This window comes from Aspergillus brasiliensis, assembly GCF_001889945.1.
Source record: "Aspergillus brasiliensis CBS 101740 unplaced genomic scaffold ASPBRscaffold_1, whole genome shotgun sequence".
Taxonomy (NCBI): Eukaryota; Fungi; Ascomycota; class Eurotiomycetes; order Eurotiales; family Aspergillaceae; genus Aspergillus; species Aspergillus brasiliensis.
In genome coordinates, this window is record NW_027137442.1 from 4,357,727 (window position 1) to 4,372,877 (window position 15,151).

The 15,151-nt window shown below is 55.4% G+C and overlaps 5 protein-coding genes across 5 annotated transcripts; 2 read left to right on the plus strand and 3 right to left on the minus strand.

Moving 5' to 3' along the window:
* Positions 1-175: 175 nt before the first annotated feature.
* ASPBRDRAFT_112847 (RPAP1 family protein) lies at positions 176-1,636 on the minus strand (the record flags this gene model as incomplete). The annotated part of the gene is made up of 1 exon (XM_067616696.1): positions 176-1,636. One exon carries the CDS (start codon positions 1,634-1,636, stop codon positions 176-178), a length of 1,461 nt encoding a protein of 486 aa, XP_067485595.1.
* Positions 1,637-2,616: 980 nt separating this feature from the next.
* ASPBRDRAFT_267318 (uncharacterized protein) lies at positions 2,617-5,414 on the plus strand. Its single transcript, XM_067622298.1, has 2 exons — positions 2,617-4,764; positions 4,839-5,414. Exons 1-2 carry the CDS (start codon positions 2,783-2,785, stop codon positions 5,227-5,229), a joined length of 2,373 nt encoding a protein of 790 aa, XP_067485596.1. The 5' UTR covers positions 2,617-2,782; the 3' UTR covers positions 5,230-5,414.
* Positions 5,415-5,867: 453 nt separating this feature from the next.
* On the minus strand, positions 5,868-6,431 carry ASPBRDRAFT_267348 (uncharacterized protein). Its single transcript, XM_067622299.1, has one exon. The coding sequence runs from the start codon at positions 6,349-6,351 to the stop codon at positions 6,049-6,051; it is 303 nt and encodes a 100-aa protein (XP_067485597.1). The 5' UTR covers positions 6,352-6,431; the 3' UTR covers positions 5,868-6,048.
* Positions 6,432-6,511: 80 nt separating this feature from the next.
* Positions 6,512-8,327, minus strand: ste7 (MAP kinase kinase Ste7; the record flags this gene model as incomplete). The annotated part of the gene is made up of 4 exons (XM_067622222.1): positions 6,512-7,129; positions 7,200-7,737; positions 7,806-7,963; positions 8,040-8,327. The coding sequence occupies 4 exons, from the start codon at positions 8,325-8,327 to the stop codon at positions 6,512-6,514; spliced, it is 1,602 nt and encodes a 533-aa protein (XP_067485598.1).
* A 1,036-nt stretch (positions 8,328-9,363) lies between these two features.
* On the plus strand, positions 9,364-14,571 carry spt6 (chromatin-remodeling histone chaperone SPT6). The gene is made up of 4 exons (XM_067619636.1): positions 9,364-9,853; positions 9,930-10,103; positions 10,175-13,823; positions 13,895-14,571. Exons 1-4 carry the CDS (start codon positions 9,680-9,682, stop codon positions 14,143-14,145), a joined length of 4,248 nt encoding a protein of 1,415 aa, XP_067485599.1. The 5' UTR covers positions 9,364-9,679; the 3' UTR covers positions 14,146-14,571.
* The last annotated feature ends 580 nt before the right edge of the window (positions 14,572-15,151 follow it).

The following is a 15,151-nucleotide window of genomic DNA, read 5'->3' on the forward strand; positions in this document are numbered from 1 at the left end:
TGTGTGATTCTGGAGAGGTGGTGCTGTACCGGGATATAGTCTAGTCATGATTATTATTATGAGGATATGCATTACTTAGACCTGCAAAATTGCAATGATACATGTCTAACTAATAGTAGACAGGTGATTGAACTTTTAGTATGAAAGCGCTAATCAATCAAGATACGGTCACTAATTACTGAGACCGAATTGCTCCCTCCTTCAACACGCCACGGTCACCTCCGCCACCCATCTGCCATAGCCAGACACCCTCGATCGCCCACGCAGTAGCACTAGCATGTTGTCGACGACCACTACCACTGCCACCACCAGCAGTAGCAGTAGCATTGTCTGTCGCCTTCTCTGCAACACCTTCTTTCTCCTGTCCACCACCACGACGGGACGAACCCGTCCCAGGAGTTCCTCCATCCGCCTCAGCCAACATACCCGCCACAACACCCTCCTTCTCTACAACAGACCACAACCCCTCGACCAGCGGACTCCCTCTTTCTCCGAACTGGCCCTTCCCCAGACGGAACAGAATCCGCCCGAGCACCTGCCACGCGATGCACCGTTGCGCCGGGAACGTTGAGTGGCTCAGGATAGTCAGTTCGGGGATGGTGTACCCGGCTGCGTGGGGGTCTTTGCCGTGATGATGCAGGCCCAGGGTCGTGGGGAGGGAGAGAGATGTTGATGGGGAGAGCACCGTGCCGAGGAGCGAGAAGCGTAGATTGGCTGGGTGGATGGCTTCGGCGTTGCTGGCGGGGTGGTAGGCAGACGTAGAGTCCGGGTCTTCTGGGTCAGCGGAGGGGGTTTGAAGCCAGGAGAGGGCGGAGGGGTCGTGTGTGATATTGGGGAAGTAGTGGGTTTGGAGGTCGGAGAGGAAGGAGGGTGATGATGGGTCTAGGTTGGGCATTGGAGATGTTTGGGATGGAGGCGTGGGAAAGTGGACGCTGCCTGAGGGGGGAAGTTCGGCGGCGGCGTGGAGGTCGGAGGGAATTTGGGTTGGAGGGACGTCATCTTGGGAGGAGTCGTTGTTTGGAGAAGGTGATTTGAGAGTTGTAGTTGAGGTGGGCGCTGTTGGGTTTGTTGTTGCTGGTGGTGAAGGAGGAGCAGGTGCTGCAGCTGCAGCTTCTTCTTCCTTTCTGTTGTCTTGCTCTGGTTCGGTAGTGGCTGGTTGTTCGCGAGTGGGTTTGGAGCTGGTGGGTGTGTCATCGGCGTCGATACGAGCTCGGCGGAGGAAGCGCTCAAGTAGAGACGTGTCCATGGATTCCATCAGCTCCTGGCGCTCATGTTCAATCTGCGCATCGGACATGGATGCCAGTTGCCGTGCATTTTCCTGCGCAATGGCCATTTTCTCGTCCTTTGGAGTGGGAGCAGAAGCCGAGGTGGATGCGGACGCAGACGGAGCAGCTGGGTCTCGTCGCTGTTTGAAAGTAGAGGGTTTGGCCCGACGGCGATGAGCTGGAAAGCCGGTGGTGGTTGGTTTTGGCGTAGGCGGGGCGGGCGCCGCGGCGGGGGAGCGTTCACGGATTTCGCCGATCATCCCGGGGATGTTGAGGGTCGAGGCACCCTGAGCGCCATCGTAAGAGTCCGCTGAAGGGGACTCGTCGTCCGAGCCCAGATCAAGGACAAAACGTTCACCGCGAAAGGCCATGGCGTCGAGAGTTGGTGGGGGGGGTTGGCGGGGAAGAAAAGCTGCCGAAAGCGTCGGAAATGAAGCCATCCCCGGGAAGCTTAACTGAGTCAGCATTGAGTCAGCCCGCACAGGGACATTGCAGGATGAGTCAGCTGCGGCTCAAAAGCTAAAATGGGGTACCCTAGTCCCCGATAGGACTAGTGGGTTCACCTGATTGACCACCCCCGATTGGGTAAAGCACGTTGAATCAGGTGACCCGATCTGATATCGAAACTGGGACTTTGCGCTGCCCTCATTGTTGTCTCCAATCTTGCTGGTACAGGGCCTTGTCTAGCGAGTATTTCAGAATATAAATGATTCCATGTCATTTTACTGAAAATGAACAATGACATGGACCATAGTTCACCCGGGGTGGGGGCGCATTCGAGGGGCCAGGAAAGCAGGCAACTGAAGGGAACTAAACGCGATAACGAACCATACAAACGGCCCAAGAAAGGAACGAGAAGCGCACCCGCCGAGATGGAACCCCAGCCATACTTTAACACGCTTTCCCCGGTTGCTGCATCGCCCACTGTCGGACTTGCTTGACAAGCATCCTCTCTTTTTTCATTATCTAAATCACTCTTCTGTATGTATATCTAGCAACGTATACTTGCTGCTGCCATCCACGACAGCGCCCCTTTCCCCCCATTCTCCTCGACTGCAATTTTGTTCTTCTTTTGCAGTTGCTGGCCCGGCGTTTCCCATCTGGTTTGTCTCCCCCTCGGCCTTCCCCTTCTCTTCCTCTCGCTGTCTCTCTCTCGCTCTCTTTTCTCTCTCCCTTCCCTCTTTCTTCATCTTCCCTCCCTTCCCCCCCATCCATTCATCGCCATTCAACTTTTCTACTACTTCCCCCCAATCTCCTCTCCATCTCCACCATCTTCTTTTAACCCTTATTCATCTCCATTCATTCGGCTTTCAATTCCCTTGTTATCTAATTTTAATTGTTCTGAGTACAAGGGTTTGATCTCCCTCACCACCAACCACCACCACCCTCACTACACAGGGACGTCAGTCCATCACTCCACTCTTCCCTCTAGCCAACCTCGCCCTTACACTCGATGCTTGACCACCAGCTTTGATTCGTCCCTTCGCTCCCTCCCCTCCCTTCCTCTCCTTTTCACCATGTCCACAGAGCCATCTGTTTTGTCGGCAGCAGGTGAACACGAGTCGCGTTCCTCCATCGAATATCCCGCCCGCGAAACTCGTACCCGACGGTCGCGTCGCAGAAAGGAAGACGATCCCGACCTCGAGCGGAAAGAACCCGTTCGAACTCCCAAAACCAGAGAGAAAGAAAAAGACAAGGACAAAGAATTAAAGGAAAAGGAAAAAGAGAAGGAGAAGGAGGAGAAGCTGGAGCCCAAACGGGGCAGCCGTCGCCAACGAGAGAAGTCCTCGTCGACGTCTACTAACCCGCCCAATTCGGCCGCCTCTCACACTCGCAAGAAGCCCAAGTTGGAGGCTGCCACCCCCGATCAAAGTCCCAGTGTTGCGGCGCTTCCTGCTCATTCACCGAATCCTGCGCCTGCTGCCATTCCAGAAGGGCCTGCGACCAGTCCTCCTATCACTGCAGTCTCAGCTGCATCTGCAGCTCCGGCCCCAACCCCAGCTCCCGCTCCAGCTCTAGCCCCGGCCTCGACGCCCGCTCCAAGCACTCCCATAACGAGCCCGCGGAAACAAACATTAGATTCTGATCCGATGTCTCAAGGGACATCGCGTCTCCTGAACCCGCCGTCTTTGCCACCCTCGGCCCATCCAACACCGCCATCCGTGGCCCCTACAACCCTCATCTCACCTTATCCGGGCCTGATGCCCTCCGCACCTCCTCCTCCGCGGCCTCACTCCCAGCCGCCCGCCCCCCCGCCGCAAAGAACTAGTGGTCAGAATTTCGATCCTATACGGTCGGCATTTGGCACATCATCTCCGGCCCCGGCCCCTGCACCGACCCCGACGTTGGCTGCGGCGCCGCCTCCGGGGCGCCCCTCCTTTAGTCCACCGGCCCGACCTATCTCACCACGTCCGACATACCGCGCCAGTGCCTCTCCAGCCATTGCTAGCATCATTGATCCGCCCGCTGCCTCGTCGCCACCTGTCTATGCTCCTCGACCGTATGGCTCTCCCATTCATGGTGCGTCGAGCTACTCTCCATCGCCCGCGGGCGCATCCATCGCTCCCACTCCGCCACAACCGCAACCGCAACCGCAGTCTCACTCTCAACCCCCACGACCGGTTTCCCCATATGCTCATCGATCACCCTATGCCACACCGGTTCAAGCACCGCCACCTCAGGAGTCACGGACATCGGCACCGGAATCGCAACCCCCGTCTCTTCCTCCCCCTTCGGCCCCGGAACCTCATACCCCAGCACCTCCTAATGAACGACCGCCCTCGCCTGGCCCCACGCCCATGGATGTGGAGCCCGAGGCACCTGCTGCGTCGTCGGCCCCTAAGGTGACCAAGAAGGAAGCCAAAACCCCCTCCTCAACAGTACCTGCTTCGAAGGCGCCGTCACCCAAACCGGCTCGGGCCGCCAAGGAAACGCCTACACTACCGCAAGGCTCTGGGTTGATCTCCAATGCTCTCTTCGGGGTGGATGGTGGCTCATCCACGGGCGACTCGAGTAACCGCCAGGTGCCGAGTATCATCCTGCACGTCCCTATCCAGGGTCACGGAAATCAGATCATCAACTTTGCCCGTTTAGCGGAGGAGCAATATGGGTTTGCGGCCCTACATCCTCGCCTCGCTGCGCACAAGGAACGACTGGCACGGGTAGCTGCGGCCGGAGCAGCCTTGGAGCGCAACGACAAGGCGATTGGACGTGGTCTCTCGGCGGGAGAGAGTGCGGATGAGGATTTGAGCATGGAGGTTGACCGGGACAGCGAGATGGATGGGGAGGGTGCGACGTCCGCGCCCGCCCGCTCGAATGGAGCCGAGCCGGAAGGGAAGAAGAAGCGTCGTAAGAAGAAAATGGAGGAGTATGATCGAGACGATCCGTTCGTGGACGATAGTGAGTTGGCCTGGCAGGAACAGGCGGCCGCCAGTAAGGACGGGTTCTTTGTCTACAGTGGGCCGCTGGTGCCGGAGGGTGAAAAGGTCCAAGTGGAACGGTAAGCACTATACTCTTGGGATATTGAATTCTCTTGCTTTGGGGCTGGTTGAGAGGCTAATGATTTATCAATAGGGCCGACGGTACGATCAAGCGTGGTCGCGGCCGTGGACGTGGTGGTCGTGGCCGAGGGCCTCTGACATCCCATCACCAGGTGCCTTTGGCCGCTGCGGTCCCGATATCCCAGGAAACCGGTCTTCCCCTTCGGGGCCCCGGCTCACGCGGCGGCAGTACCACTCGTCGCCCGCGTATCAGCAAAGCTGCTCGTCAACAGGCAGAGCAGGAGAAAGCCAGTGGTGCGTCGGGGACCTCTCACGGACGCGGCGGAGGTGCTTCCGGCCGTGGCGGTTCAAGCAGCACTCGAGGAGCAAAGCACCCTATGGTTGAGTTGGCGCCGCGTCCGAATATTGCCCCTGCTCCACCGGGTCCCAGTCCAGTGGGTGGATCGGAGCTTGCGATGAAGTAGTGGCGATTTGTCTATCATCTTCTTTTCTCTCCTCAGTCTTCGCCCATGAGTGTCCTGTGCTGTGACCCATGCATGCCGAAGATCCAGCTCTTTGACAGACTACTGAGTGTTGTGTGCGTGCTTTTTGGTCTTTGCGTTTTTCTCTTGTTGGCGTCATCGGGTTCCGGGTTACAGGGGAATGATGAACGGGCATGAGTAGAAGGGTCCATCCAGTATGATGTTGGGTTGTGTTTGCTGTCGCATGTGCGGCTTTCTGACCGTCTATCATCGTTAGCTTCTTGTTTGCCATTTGGCGCTATTCTCTACGTCTCTCGTATGGTGTGATGGGATTTCCTCTTTTCCTAACCTGCATGATTCGGTGCGGTGTTTATGCTTCGCTATTGTGTGTATTTGTGTGACTTTTGCGTTTGCTCGATGTTTTATCTGTTGACTTTCCCCAGGAAAGGCAGGGTCGTCATGATCATTTACTCCATACTATCTTACTGTCTAGCATCGAAAACGCAGCAGAACATTGACTGGCACGGTTATTATATTTTATTCTGGTGCAATAGGTCGTAGTCAATCTAAAGCATGCATCGGATGTTGATAGACGTCAACCATAAAGTTGTCTTTAGTCTTTGCTATAACCTATGTACAATCACCTGACAAAAAAAATTAACAGTCTCCGTTTCGACTTGTTCCTCACCACTAACCATGTATTACGCTACAAATTACAGTAGTGTAATATATTATGGCAACTCATCGTGCTTACTTTACTTGTATTTCGTCCCCGTCTTTTCATGCTATCGAGCAATGAAGCATAACCAACCAGTAACCGGCCTAGAGAAGTGGCATACACAAAAGGTACTTACAATCAGCTATATGGGAAGAATGACCTATAATACGCAGGAAGTAACATGGAGAAAAAAGGTAATAAAAGAAAAAAGCTATGTGAATGTATGTATATCTGACAGAAAGAGATATGACAAATGAGACGAAGAAAGAAAAAAGAAGAAAAGGGAAAAGAAAAGAAAAGGCCAATGAATGAATACGCCCTGCCGATGCAATATGTGTGTTCTGTGTGTGTTTGTCATGGACATACATCATGTGGGTTGGATGGGATACATGGTTCAAGGGGTTCATGCTTCAAGCAAGTAGCGGTGTGTTGGTGGGTGTGGGTGTCATTGATTTGTCAGTGCGTCACATCCACGGACTTCTAGAAGAGGAGGGGAGGAGAAGGATGGGCGAAGGGAAGTTAAGGAAGAGGCGGAGGGTAAAAGGTGGTATATGGGGGCTCTGAAGTCTAGACAGCACCCGTCATATGGTCCCCGCGCATGGAGTTTGGCTGCCGCTGCCAGGATCCGTTTCCAGAAGCAGAGGGCGGCGGCCCGTTCGGGGGAGGCGTGTTTCGCACGGGCAGCGCTGCTGACTGTAGAGGCATTCGCGACTTCGTGTTGTGTGAGCTGGCAGACCGAGATCCCATCGGGTGCATGGGTGGTTCCAACCCGGAAGAAGGGCCCCCGACGGGAGTCCGCGAGGGACGACGACCGGAGCGATACTCATCTTCCAACGACAGATGCTCGAGAGAGATGGGAGGCGAGCGTGTCGACCGGGGTGGACGCGGAGACGGGTTCGCGGGGGCATAGTTGTACTGGTACTGCGAGGGGCTGTTGCGGCCCATGCTGGAGGAAATGTCGCTGGGGGCGTACTGGGGAGTGCGCATCGGCTTGCTGCTGGGCTGCGGCTGGGGTTGAGGCTTCGGGGACGGAGTAGATCGCGCAGCCGGGGGCTCGTCCTTGAGCGACTTGGGCGGCGGAGGAGCCAAGTACGACTTGCGGTTGTGTCGCTCCATCATGCTGATGGCCCATTCTTGGAGATCAACTGGCGTCCGCTTGGCGGCCTGCAGGAACGCGTCCTTATCCTAGATCGGCTATCAGTCAAATCCGGCTCAAGCCAGCAGTCCAAAAGCGGACATAAGGGGTGGGACATACATAAAGCTCGCGAGGCGTGGGGCGTTCCTCGGACTTCTTGAGGAGACATTTGGCGACAAACTCGTGCAGGATGGGAGGGAAGGCGTCGCTCTTGGGCAACTTCGGAGCGGGCTCGTGCACGATCTGCTGCAGCAGATCCAGAATGCCCATCGGGCCGGCGCTGGCACGGTCGCCTGCTGACGAGTCCGACGTGTCGAAGGGGAAGCGACCAACCGCCAATTCCATCACCGTCAATCCGACACTCCACACATCCGAGCGCACCGTGTACGCACCACCCTGAATACGCTCGGGGGCCATGTAGGTGGACGTGCCAACGAACGTATCGGCGATCGAGTTGACTGTCTCAGTTGCAACGCCAAAGTCGCAGAGCTTGATGTTGCCGCGCGAGTTGACGAGAATGTTGGATGGCTTGATATCACGATGCATGATGCGATGAGCTTCGTAAAGATACACCAGACCGGCTAGGACAGACTCGGTGATCTTGCCCAGCACATCTACCCGCACGGGACCAAAGTCCTTGGATATGCGATCGAGTGAGCTATCATGCAAGGGTCCCAGGTTAGCTTGAAATTAGAAGTTGAAAAAGAAAGACGCCGGCTCCCTTACCCGCAATCCATATACTCCATACACAAGACAATATCTCGGGCTTCATTCTGGAAGGCACCATAGAAGGTGACAATGTGGGGGGAATTGCAGTCATGGCCAACCTGGAGCTCCCGCAAGATCTGCTTCCTGACATTCTCCTTTGCGTCGACACGGATGATCTAGGATGACGGGGTCAGTATACGTGCCGGGTCTACGGCAAAGCACGGACGACGAGGGTCTCTAGAAGGCACGCACCTTTCGAGCCATGACCACCTTCGTGGAGGCGTGCATGACCTTTGAGACCGTACCACCATTTCCAGCACCCAGCTCCTTCAGCGTAACCAAGTCCTCGCTACGCAGGTCGAGACGGAACTCGAGTCCGATCTCCAGAGTATCGGTGCGGTTGCTGTCGGTATTCCCAATGGCGCCTGGAGCTTGAGCATCGCCATCGGAGTTATTGGAGGCGGGCTTCGGAGCTGCGTTCAGGGCAAGGCCTTTGACGTTCTTGCGCTTCAGCGTTCGCGCCTTGAATTGATCGGCCATATTTGTGTCACAGGAGCGATGCTGCGCACCGTGCCTTGGAATATAGGAAGAGACGGTGGGGAGGAAGGAAAGGAGGAGTACAGCGACGGTAAAGGAGACGAAGCAGTTCCAGGTAAAAAGTACCGTCTCGCGAGTGAATTTATGGTTGAAGATGCCCAGAGGATGAGTTTGCTAGTCAGCGAAACGGTCAAAAAAAGTCGACGAGTGTCCGACCGTTGGGCCAGCAGCGGCGGGGGAGTTATTGGACACTGAGACACCGGACAAGCGCCGTGAGGTTCGGGAGAGAGCGCAGGTGGGGGGTGTTCTTTGGTGGAGGACTTGGTGACCCCGGTCTGGTGGCGTTTAGGCGCTCAAATTAGTTGGAAGCTTCACCAGGGGATGGAGATGAGAAGGTGAGTGAATACTCCTCAAACCGGCGACTTGAACCAGTGGGTAAAGGATGAGAATGGAAGAGAGTGGTCGGAGCGGTTTTGGCGTGCTTTGGGGGACGCCGTGAGGAGGAGAAAGTTGGGGCGGAGATCAAGTAGTTTAGTGGAACCAGGCACACGCCTTGAAGTAGTTCGACAGGAGATCCTCTCTTTTCTCACTGCCAGGAGGTCGACAACTTGGATCCAACACGATGAATTTTTTCCAGAGTTCTACTATTCAGGGAGAAACCCGAAACAAAGATAGAGCGACCAGGTCTGTCTAGTGACGACCGCTGAAACAAGCGATGGGTGTTGGCGCCGTCTATCACTCACTCTTTGTCTGGCAAGTCATGGCTAGACTATTGTACTCCATCCAGTATTCACCCTTAACACAGCAACGGGAGTGAGAAATGAATCACATCACTCCAGCCACCCTCGCAATCTACGGCAATCTTCTCGTACTGGCCTAAATAACCAGAAAAGTCAGTTTCTTGTAGAATAATGAAAAGCGAGTGTTTCAGCGAGGGGTCCAGCACATCACATGACTTCCTATCAATCTGCGCCAGTGGCTCTTCTCCCGTCCCCTTCAAAGCTAGACCCCAACGGGCTAGTGTCCCCACGTGAGAGCTCTTCTCCAGCCACAGCTCCAGCGGGCGGTGAAGCCAGTGTCCGCGCCACAGCGTCTCTTTGCTGCAAGCCATCGGATCTCGTCTCGTCCATCCAAAGCCGCCCAGATTCTCTCTCATCCTTTCTTCATTTCTTTTTAGCCTCGTGCTTGGCCACCTTCTGTGTGAGACCGTCTTCTGTGGCGGTGCTTCTTGTCGTGACTCGTTTTCCTCAAGGACTCTTCTTCCACCCCCAAATCCCGTCTCCGCAGATTGCATTCATCCACCCTTTTTTCTTATTCTCCGGATTGTCAGACCATCAACACTTTAAGAATCGAAGATGAGCGCTCGCGATCTGGTCGAGGGGGAGGCCATGATTGATGACGAGGAGAATGAGGAGGAGCTTGCCGATGACTATGATGGCGAAGTCCGGGAGGGTGCTGGCACCAACAACAATTACGACTCCAGTGAAGAAGATGACGATGATGACGATGATGAGGAAGCTGCTCGCGCCGTATGCCTCCCTCTTTGATCAATTATGCGCCACTTTTTCTGTTACTCAAACCGACCCCGTACTGACTCACTTCCAGGTCCGCGAGGGTTTCATTGTCGACGAGGACGAGGAAATAGAAGAGCGCGCCGAGCGCCGACGGGAGAAGCGAAAGCAGAGGGATCGCGAACGCGAAGATGAGCATCTGGACGAGGAAGATTTGGAGCTTATTGGGGAACTCAACCCAAGCTTCCAGTCGGCGTCTGCTGGAGAAGTACGTTCATCTCATACGCTGCCCCACTGATCTCGTACCTTTGCACAGGGCGATTCTGACTAGTATACCAGCCCAAGTTTAAGCGTCTGAAGCGCGGTCACAAGGATCGCGATCTCCGGCAAGCGTCCCAAGGCATTGACGATATTTTCAACTCCGACGAAGATGAGGAGCCCGCTGCCGACTATGGGAGGTCCGGCCACCGGAGACACATGCACGATGAGATGGACGACTTCATTGAAGAGGATGTTTTCTCCGACGAGGAACTCCAGCGAGAGCGCGAGGACTTAGAAGTTACTCGGACCTCCAAGGGAGGCTTAGGTGTTACCGATGCGACCGGATTGGACGAGAACGCCCTCGAAGATATGCGCGCCGCGTTCGGAGACGGCAACGAGTATCTGTTTGCCCTCGAGATGGAGGAGCAAGAGCAGGAACAGGAAGTGGATGAGGAAAAGCACTTGGACCTGAAGGATGTCTTCGAGCCATCACAGCTGGCCGAGAAGATGTTGACGGAGGAGGATAACCAGATCCGTCTGCTGGACGAGCCCGAACGACATCAGATCGCCCGCAAGCCCTACCGGAATGTGGTGCTGACCGAAGACCAGTTCCGGGAAGAGGCAGCCTGGATTTCCAACCTGATGCTCCTCAAGAAGCGGATCGAGCCCGAACTACGAGAGCCCTTCCAGCGCTCGGTGGCCAAGGTACTGGAGTTCCTGGTCACCGACGACTGGGAAGTACCATTCATCTTCCAGCACCGGAAGGACTACATGATTCATGCTGCCAAGGTGGCCGTAGATGGAGCGGGCCACGATGGGGACGCCTCCCAGTACACCATCAAGGCGGAAAAGCTACTGAACATGACCGATCTCTGGGACATTTTTGACCACGATCTCAAGTTCAAGGCGCTCGTGGAAAAACGTACCACGATCCAGAAGACCTTTGACAACTTACAAAGTCTTTTCAGCGTGAATGATCCCCTTGTGGAGGAGATGCTCCCGACCGCGGTGACGATGGAGGAGCTTCAGGATATTCAGGACTACATTCATTTCCAGTATGCGTCTCAGCTGAGGGATATGACCCTCATGAATGGGGAAGCGAACGGCGAAACCCAACGCCGGAAAGCGTCCAGCAAGACATTCTTTGAGCGCGTCCGGAATGGCAAGGCTTACGGTCTCGTCCGCGCCTTTGGTATCACTGCAGATGCATTCGCACAGAATGCCCTGAAGGAAGGCCGCCGCCAGTACACTGAAGATCCCGCAGAGCAGCCGGATGAGTTGGCGGACTCGTTCGTCGACAACGACTTCTCCAATTCGTCCCATGTGGTCAAGGCTGCGAAGACCATGTTCGCAGAGGAGATCGTGATGAGCCCCAAAATGCGCAAGGTTGTCCGACAAGCGTACTACATGAATGGCGCAGTGGACTGCTTCCGCACCGAGAAGGGTCTGCGCCGCATTGACGAGCAGCACCCGTACTACGAATTCAAGTACCTACGGAACCAGCAACTTAGCGACATTGCCCGTCGGCCCGAACTGTACCTTCGCATGCTCAAGGCCGAAGAGGAAGGATTGGTGGAAGTGAAGGTCCGCTTTGAGAACTTCGACCACTTCCGGCAACGCCTCTACCAAGACATCGAGTCGGACAACTACAGTGAACTGGCAGACGTGTGGAATCGCACGCGTCGCGATGTGCTGGACCTGGCTCTCGGCAAGCTTGAGCGGCTGATCAACCGCAGTGTCAAGGAAAACATCCGTCAGGAATGCGAGAACCATGTGGCGAAGGAGTGTCGCGAGGCGTTCTCGCAGCGACTTGATCAAGCCCCTTACAAGCCTAAGGGTATGATCCTAGGTACCGTGCCGCGCGTGCTGGCTCTGTCCACTGGTTCCGGCATAGTCGGGCGTGAGCCCATTCACTGGGCCTACATCGAAGAGGACGGACGTGTGCTGGAGAATGGGAAGTTTACGGACCTCTCTATTGGTGATCGCGACCGTAGCATTGCCGACGGCAAGGATGTCGCGGCTTTCACCGAGCTTGTGAAGCGTCGCCGTCCCGATGTCATCGGTGTGTCCGGCATGTCGCCGGAGACCCGTCGCCTGTATAAGCTGCTGACCGAGGTCGTGGAGCGGCAAGACCTCCGCGGCGCGCTTTACACCGACGACCGCGATGATGAGGTCAGTGACCGTTTGGAGGTGGTGATTGTCAATGACGAGGTGGCCCGACTCTATCAGCACAGCGAGCGTGCGAAGAAGGACCACCCTAGCTTCGCCCCCTTGACCCATTACTGTGTGGCCTTGGCCAAGTACCTGCAGAGCCCGCTGAAAGAATACGCGTCTCTGGGCCGGGACATCGTGTCCATCCAGTTCAAGCCGGGCCAGCAGCTTGTCTCCCAGGATCTGTTGCTGAAGCAGTTGGAGACCGCGCTGGTGGACATGGTGAACCTGGTGGGCGTGGACATCAACGAAGCCGTCACAGATACGGCGACGGCCAATCTCCTGCCGTACGTCTGTGGTCTGGGACCCCGTAAGGCTGCGCACCTGCTCAAGATCGTGAACATGAACGGCGGCGTGGTCAACAATCGGGCAGAGCTGCTAGGTGTGAATGCCCAGTATCCGGCCATGGGCGTGAAGGTGTGGAACAACTGCGCCAGCTTCTTGTACATCGACTTTGAGAACGCTGATCCGGATGCGGATCCGCTGGACAACACGCGTGTGCACCCCGAAGACTACGATATTGCGCGCAAGATGGCGGCCGACGCGCTGGAACTGGACGAAGAGGACATCAAGGCGGAGACGGACGAGAATGGACCGGGGGCAATTGTGCGCAAACTGTTCCGCGAGGAGGCACAGGATCGAGTGAACGACTTGATTCTGGAGGAGTACGCCGAGCAATTGGAGAAGAACCTGAATCAGCGCAAGCGAGCGACACTGGAGACGATCCGGGCGGAGCTGCAACAGCCGTACGAGGAACTACGGAAGCAATTCGTCTTCCTCAGCACGGATGACATCTTCACCATGCTCACGGGTGAGACGGCAGAGACATTGTCGGAGGGTATGGTGGTGCCCATCTCCATCAAGCGGATCACGGACGATCACATTGACGGCAAGCTGGACTGTGGCATCGACGCACTGGTGCCCGAGTCGGAGCTGACCGACCGGTATGATATTCCCGTCCGAGCGCTGTACCAGATCCACCAGACGCTACCGGCCAAGGTGCTCTTCCTGAATCGCAAGAACTTCCTGTGCAATGTCTCGCTGCGAGAGGAGCAGGTCAGCCGGCCGGTGCTACGGACGCCAGACCGACTGCAAGGAGAATGGGACGACCGGCAGGAGGCGCAGGACCGGGAAGCGCAGCAGGAGAAGACGCAGAGCGGCGGACGGACGATGCGAGTGATCAAGCACCCGATGTTCCGGCCGTTCAACTCGACGCAGGCGGAGGAGTTCTTGGGGTCGCAGAGCCGGGGAGATGTGGTGATCCGACCCTCATCCAAGGGACCGGACCATCTGGCGGTGACTTGGAAGGTGTCCGACGGCATCTTCCAGCATATCGACGTGCTGGAGCTGGACAAGGAGAACGAATTTTCCGTGGGACGGACGCTGAAGGTGGGCGGACGCTACACGTACAGTGATCTGGATGATTTGATCTTCAACCACGTCAAGGCGATGACCAAGAAGGTGGATGAGATGATGTTGCATGAAAAGTACCAAGACGGCAACAAGGACGCCACCTGTAAGTTCTCTTCTTTTCTTTCTATCGGTTGGACACCGATTATGTTGTGATGGCCACTAACTTTTCTTTAGACTCCTGGTTGGAAACATACACCAAGGCCAACCCTCGGCGATCGGCCTACGCCTTCTGCATCGACCCCAAACATGCAGGCTACTTCTTCCTGTGCTTCAAGGCAGGTGAGAAGGCACCGCTGCACAGCTGGCCGGTGAAGGTGATCCCTCAAGGATATGAGCTGCAGCGCAACCCTTACCCAGACATGCGGGCCCTGTGCAATGGTTTCAAGTTGTTGTTCACCAACATGCAGGCCGGCAAGCGGCGGTGATGGTGATGGTGATGGTGATGGTGATGGTGATGGTTTCTTTTCCTTCTTTCCTTCTGTATACTGTGTGTAATATTCCTCGGGACGTTTTAACCTCTTTTTTTGATTGCTGGATGAGGTCGGGATTCTTGGTTTTTCCCTCCTGTGTATTTTCATGTCTTCTATTCATCCTCTTTTTCTCTCTCTCTCTCTTTTGTCTTATCATAAGGCAGAGTTTTGATTTAGCATCCGCATAGCATCAGTCTCATGGTTGCGGGTTCGAAATGATCTCATTACTGAAGACTGGAGGCGAATTCTACAGAAATTCAGTGCATTGCATTGGGAGCAACTCGTATTACTATCGTTCTATAAACATAAACTATTGTCGTCAGATATCTTGAGAATTGATTGCCCCTGACGCTTTTCTTTTTCCGTGAGACCCCGAAGAATTCCAGAAAACGAGAGAGAAAAAGGTCAAAGGGAAATTGGATGGATCCACCAGGAACCAGGTTATCACCAGCCGGAGATGGACTAAAGACTGAACTATTGATCTTCTTCTCTTCTCGTCTTTCATGTGAAGCGGGCAAAGCTGCACATCCCTCCACTGGCGAATTGTTTGGTTGTTCCTCGGCCGGGCTGGAGAGGAGAGGCTGTTTTGTGTTCGGCTTCTCCGCATCTCCTGCTGGTCTCTTGCTCTCTCCTCCCTCTTCTCCTTCTCCTTCTCCTTGTTCTTCTACTACCACTTCAACTACAACTTAACTACTTCAACTGCTTCTTACCCTCTTCCCCTCCTTTTACTCAAAATACCGCACCTGTCGTCGCTCTTTGATCGTTCTTTCCACCGTCACTCCTGGCCCGTGACTCCTTATCCGATCGTTCCCGCAGTCCAACGTGAGCCCGGGCTGCTGCATGACTTGACTAGTAAGATCTGCTTCTTAAAGCTGCTGCTGCTGCTCTGCCTCGTGGCTGACGTACAGCTGAGCCTCAGCCTGATCCATCATTCCCTCCTTTTTGTTTCAGCTCCTTCGCC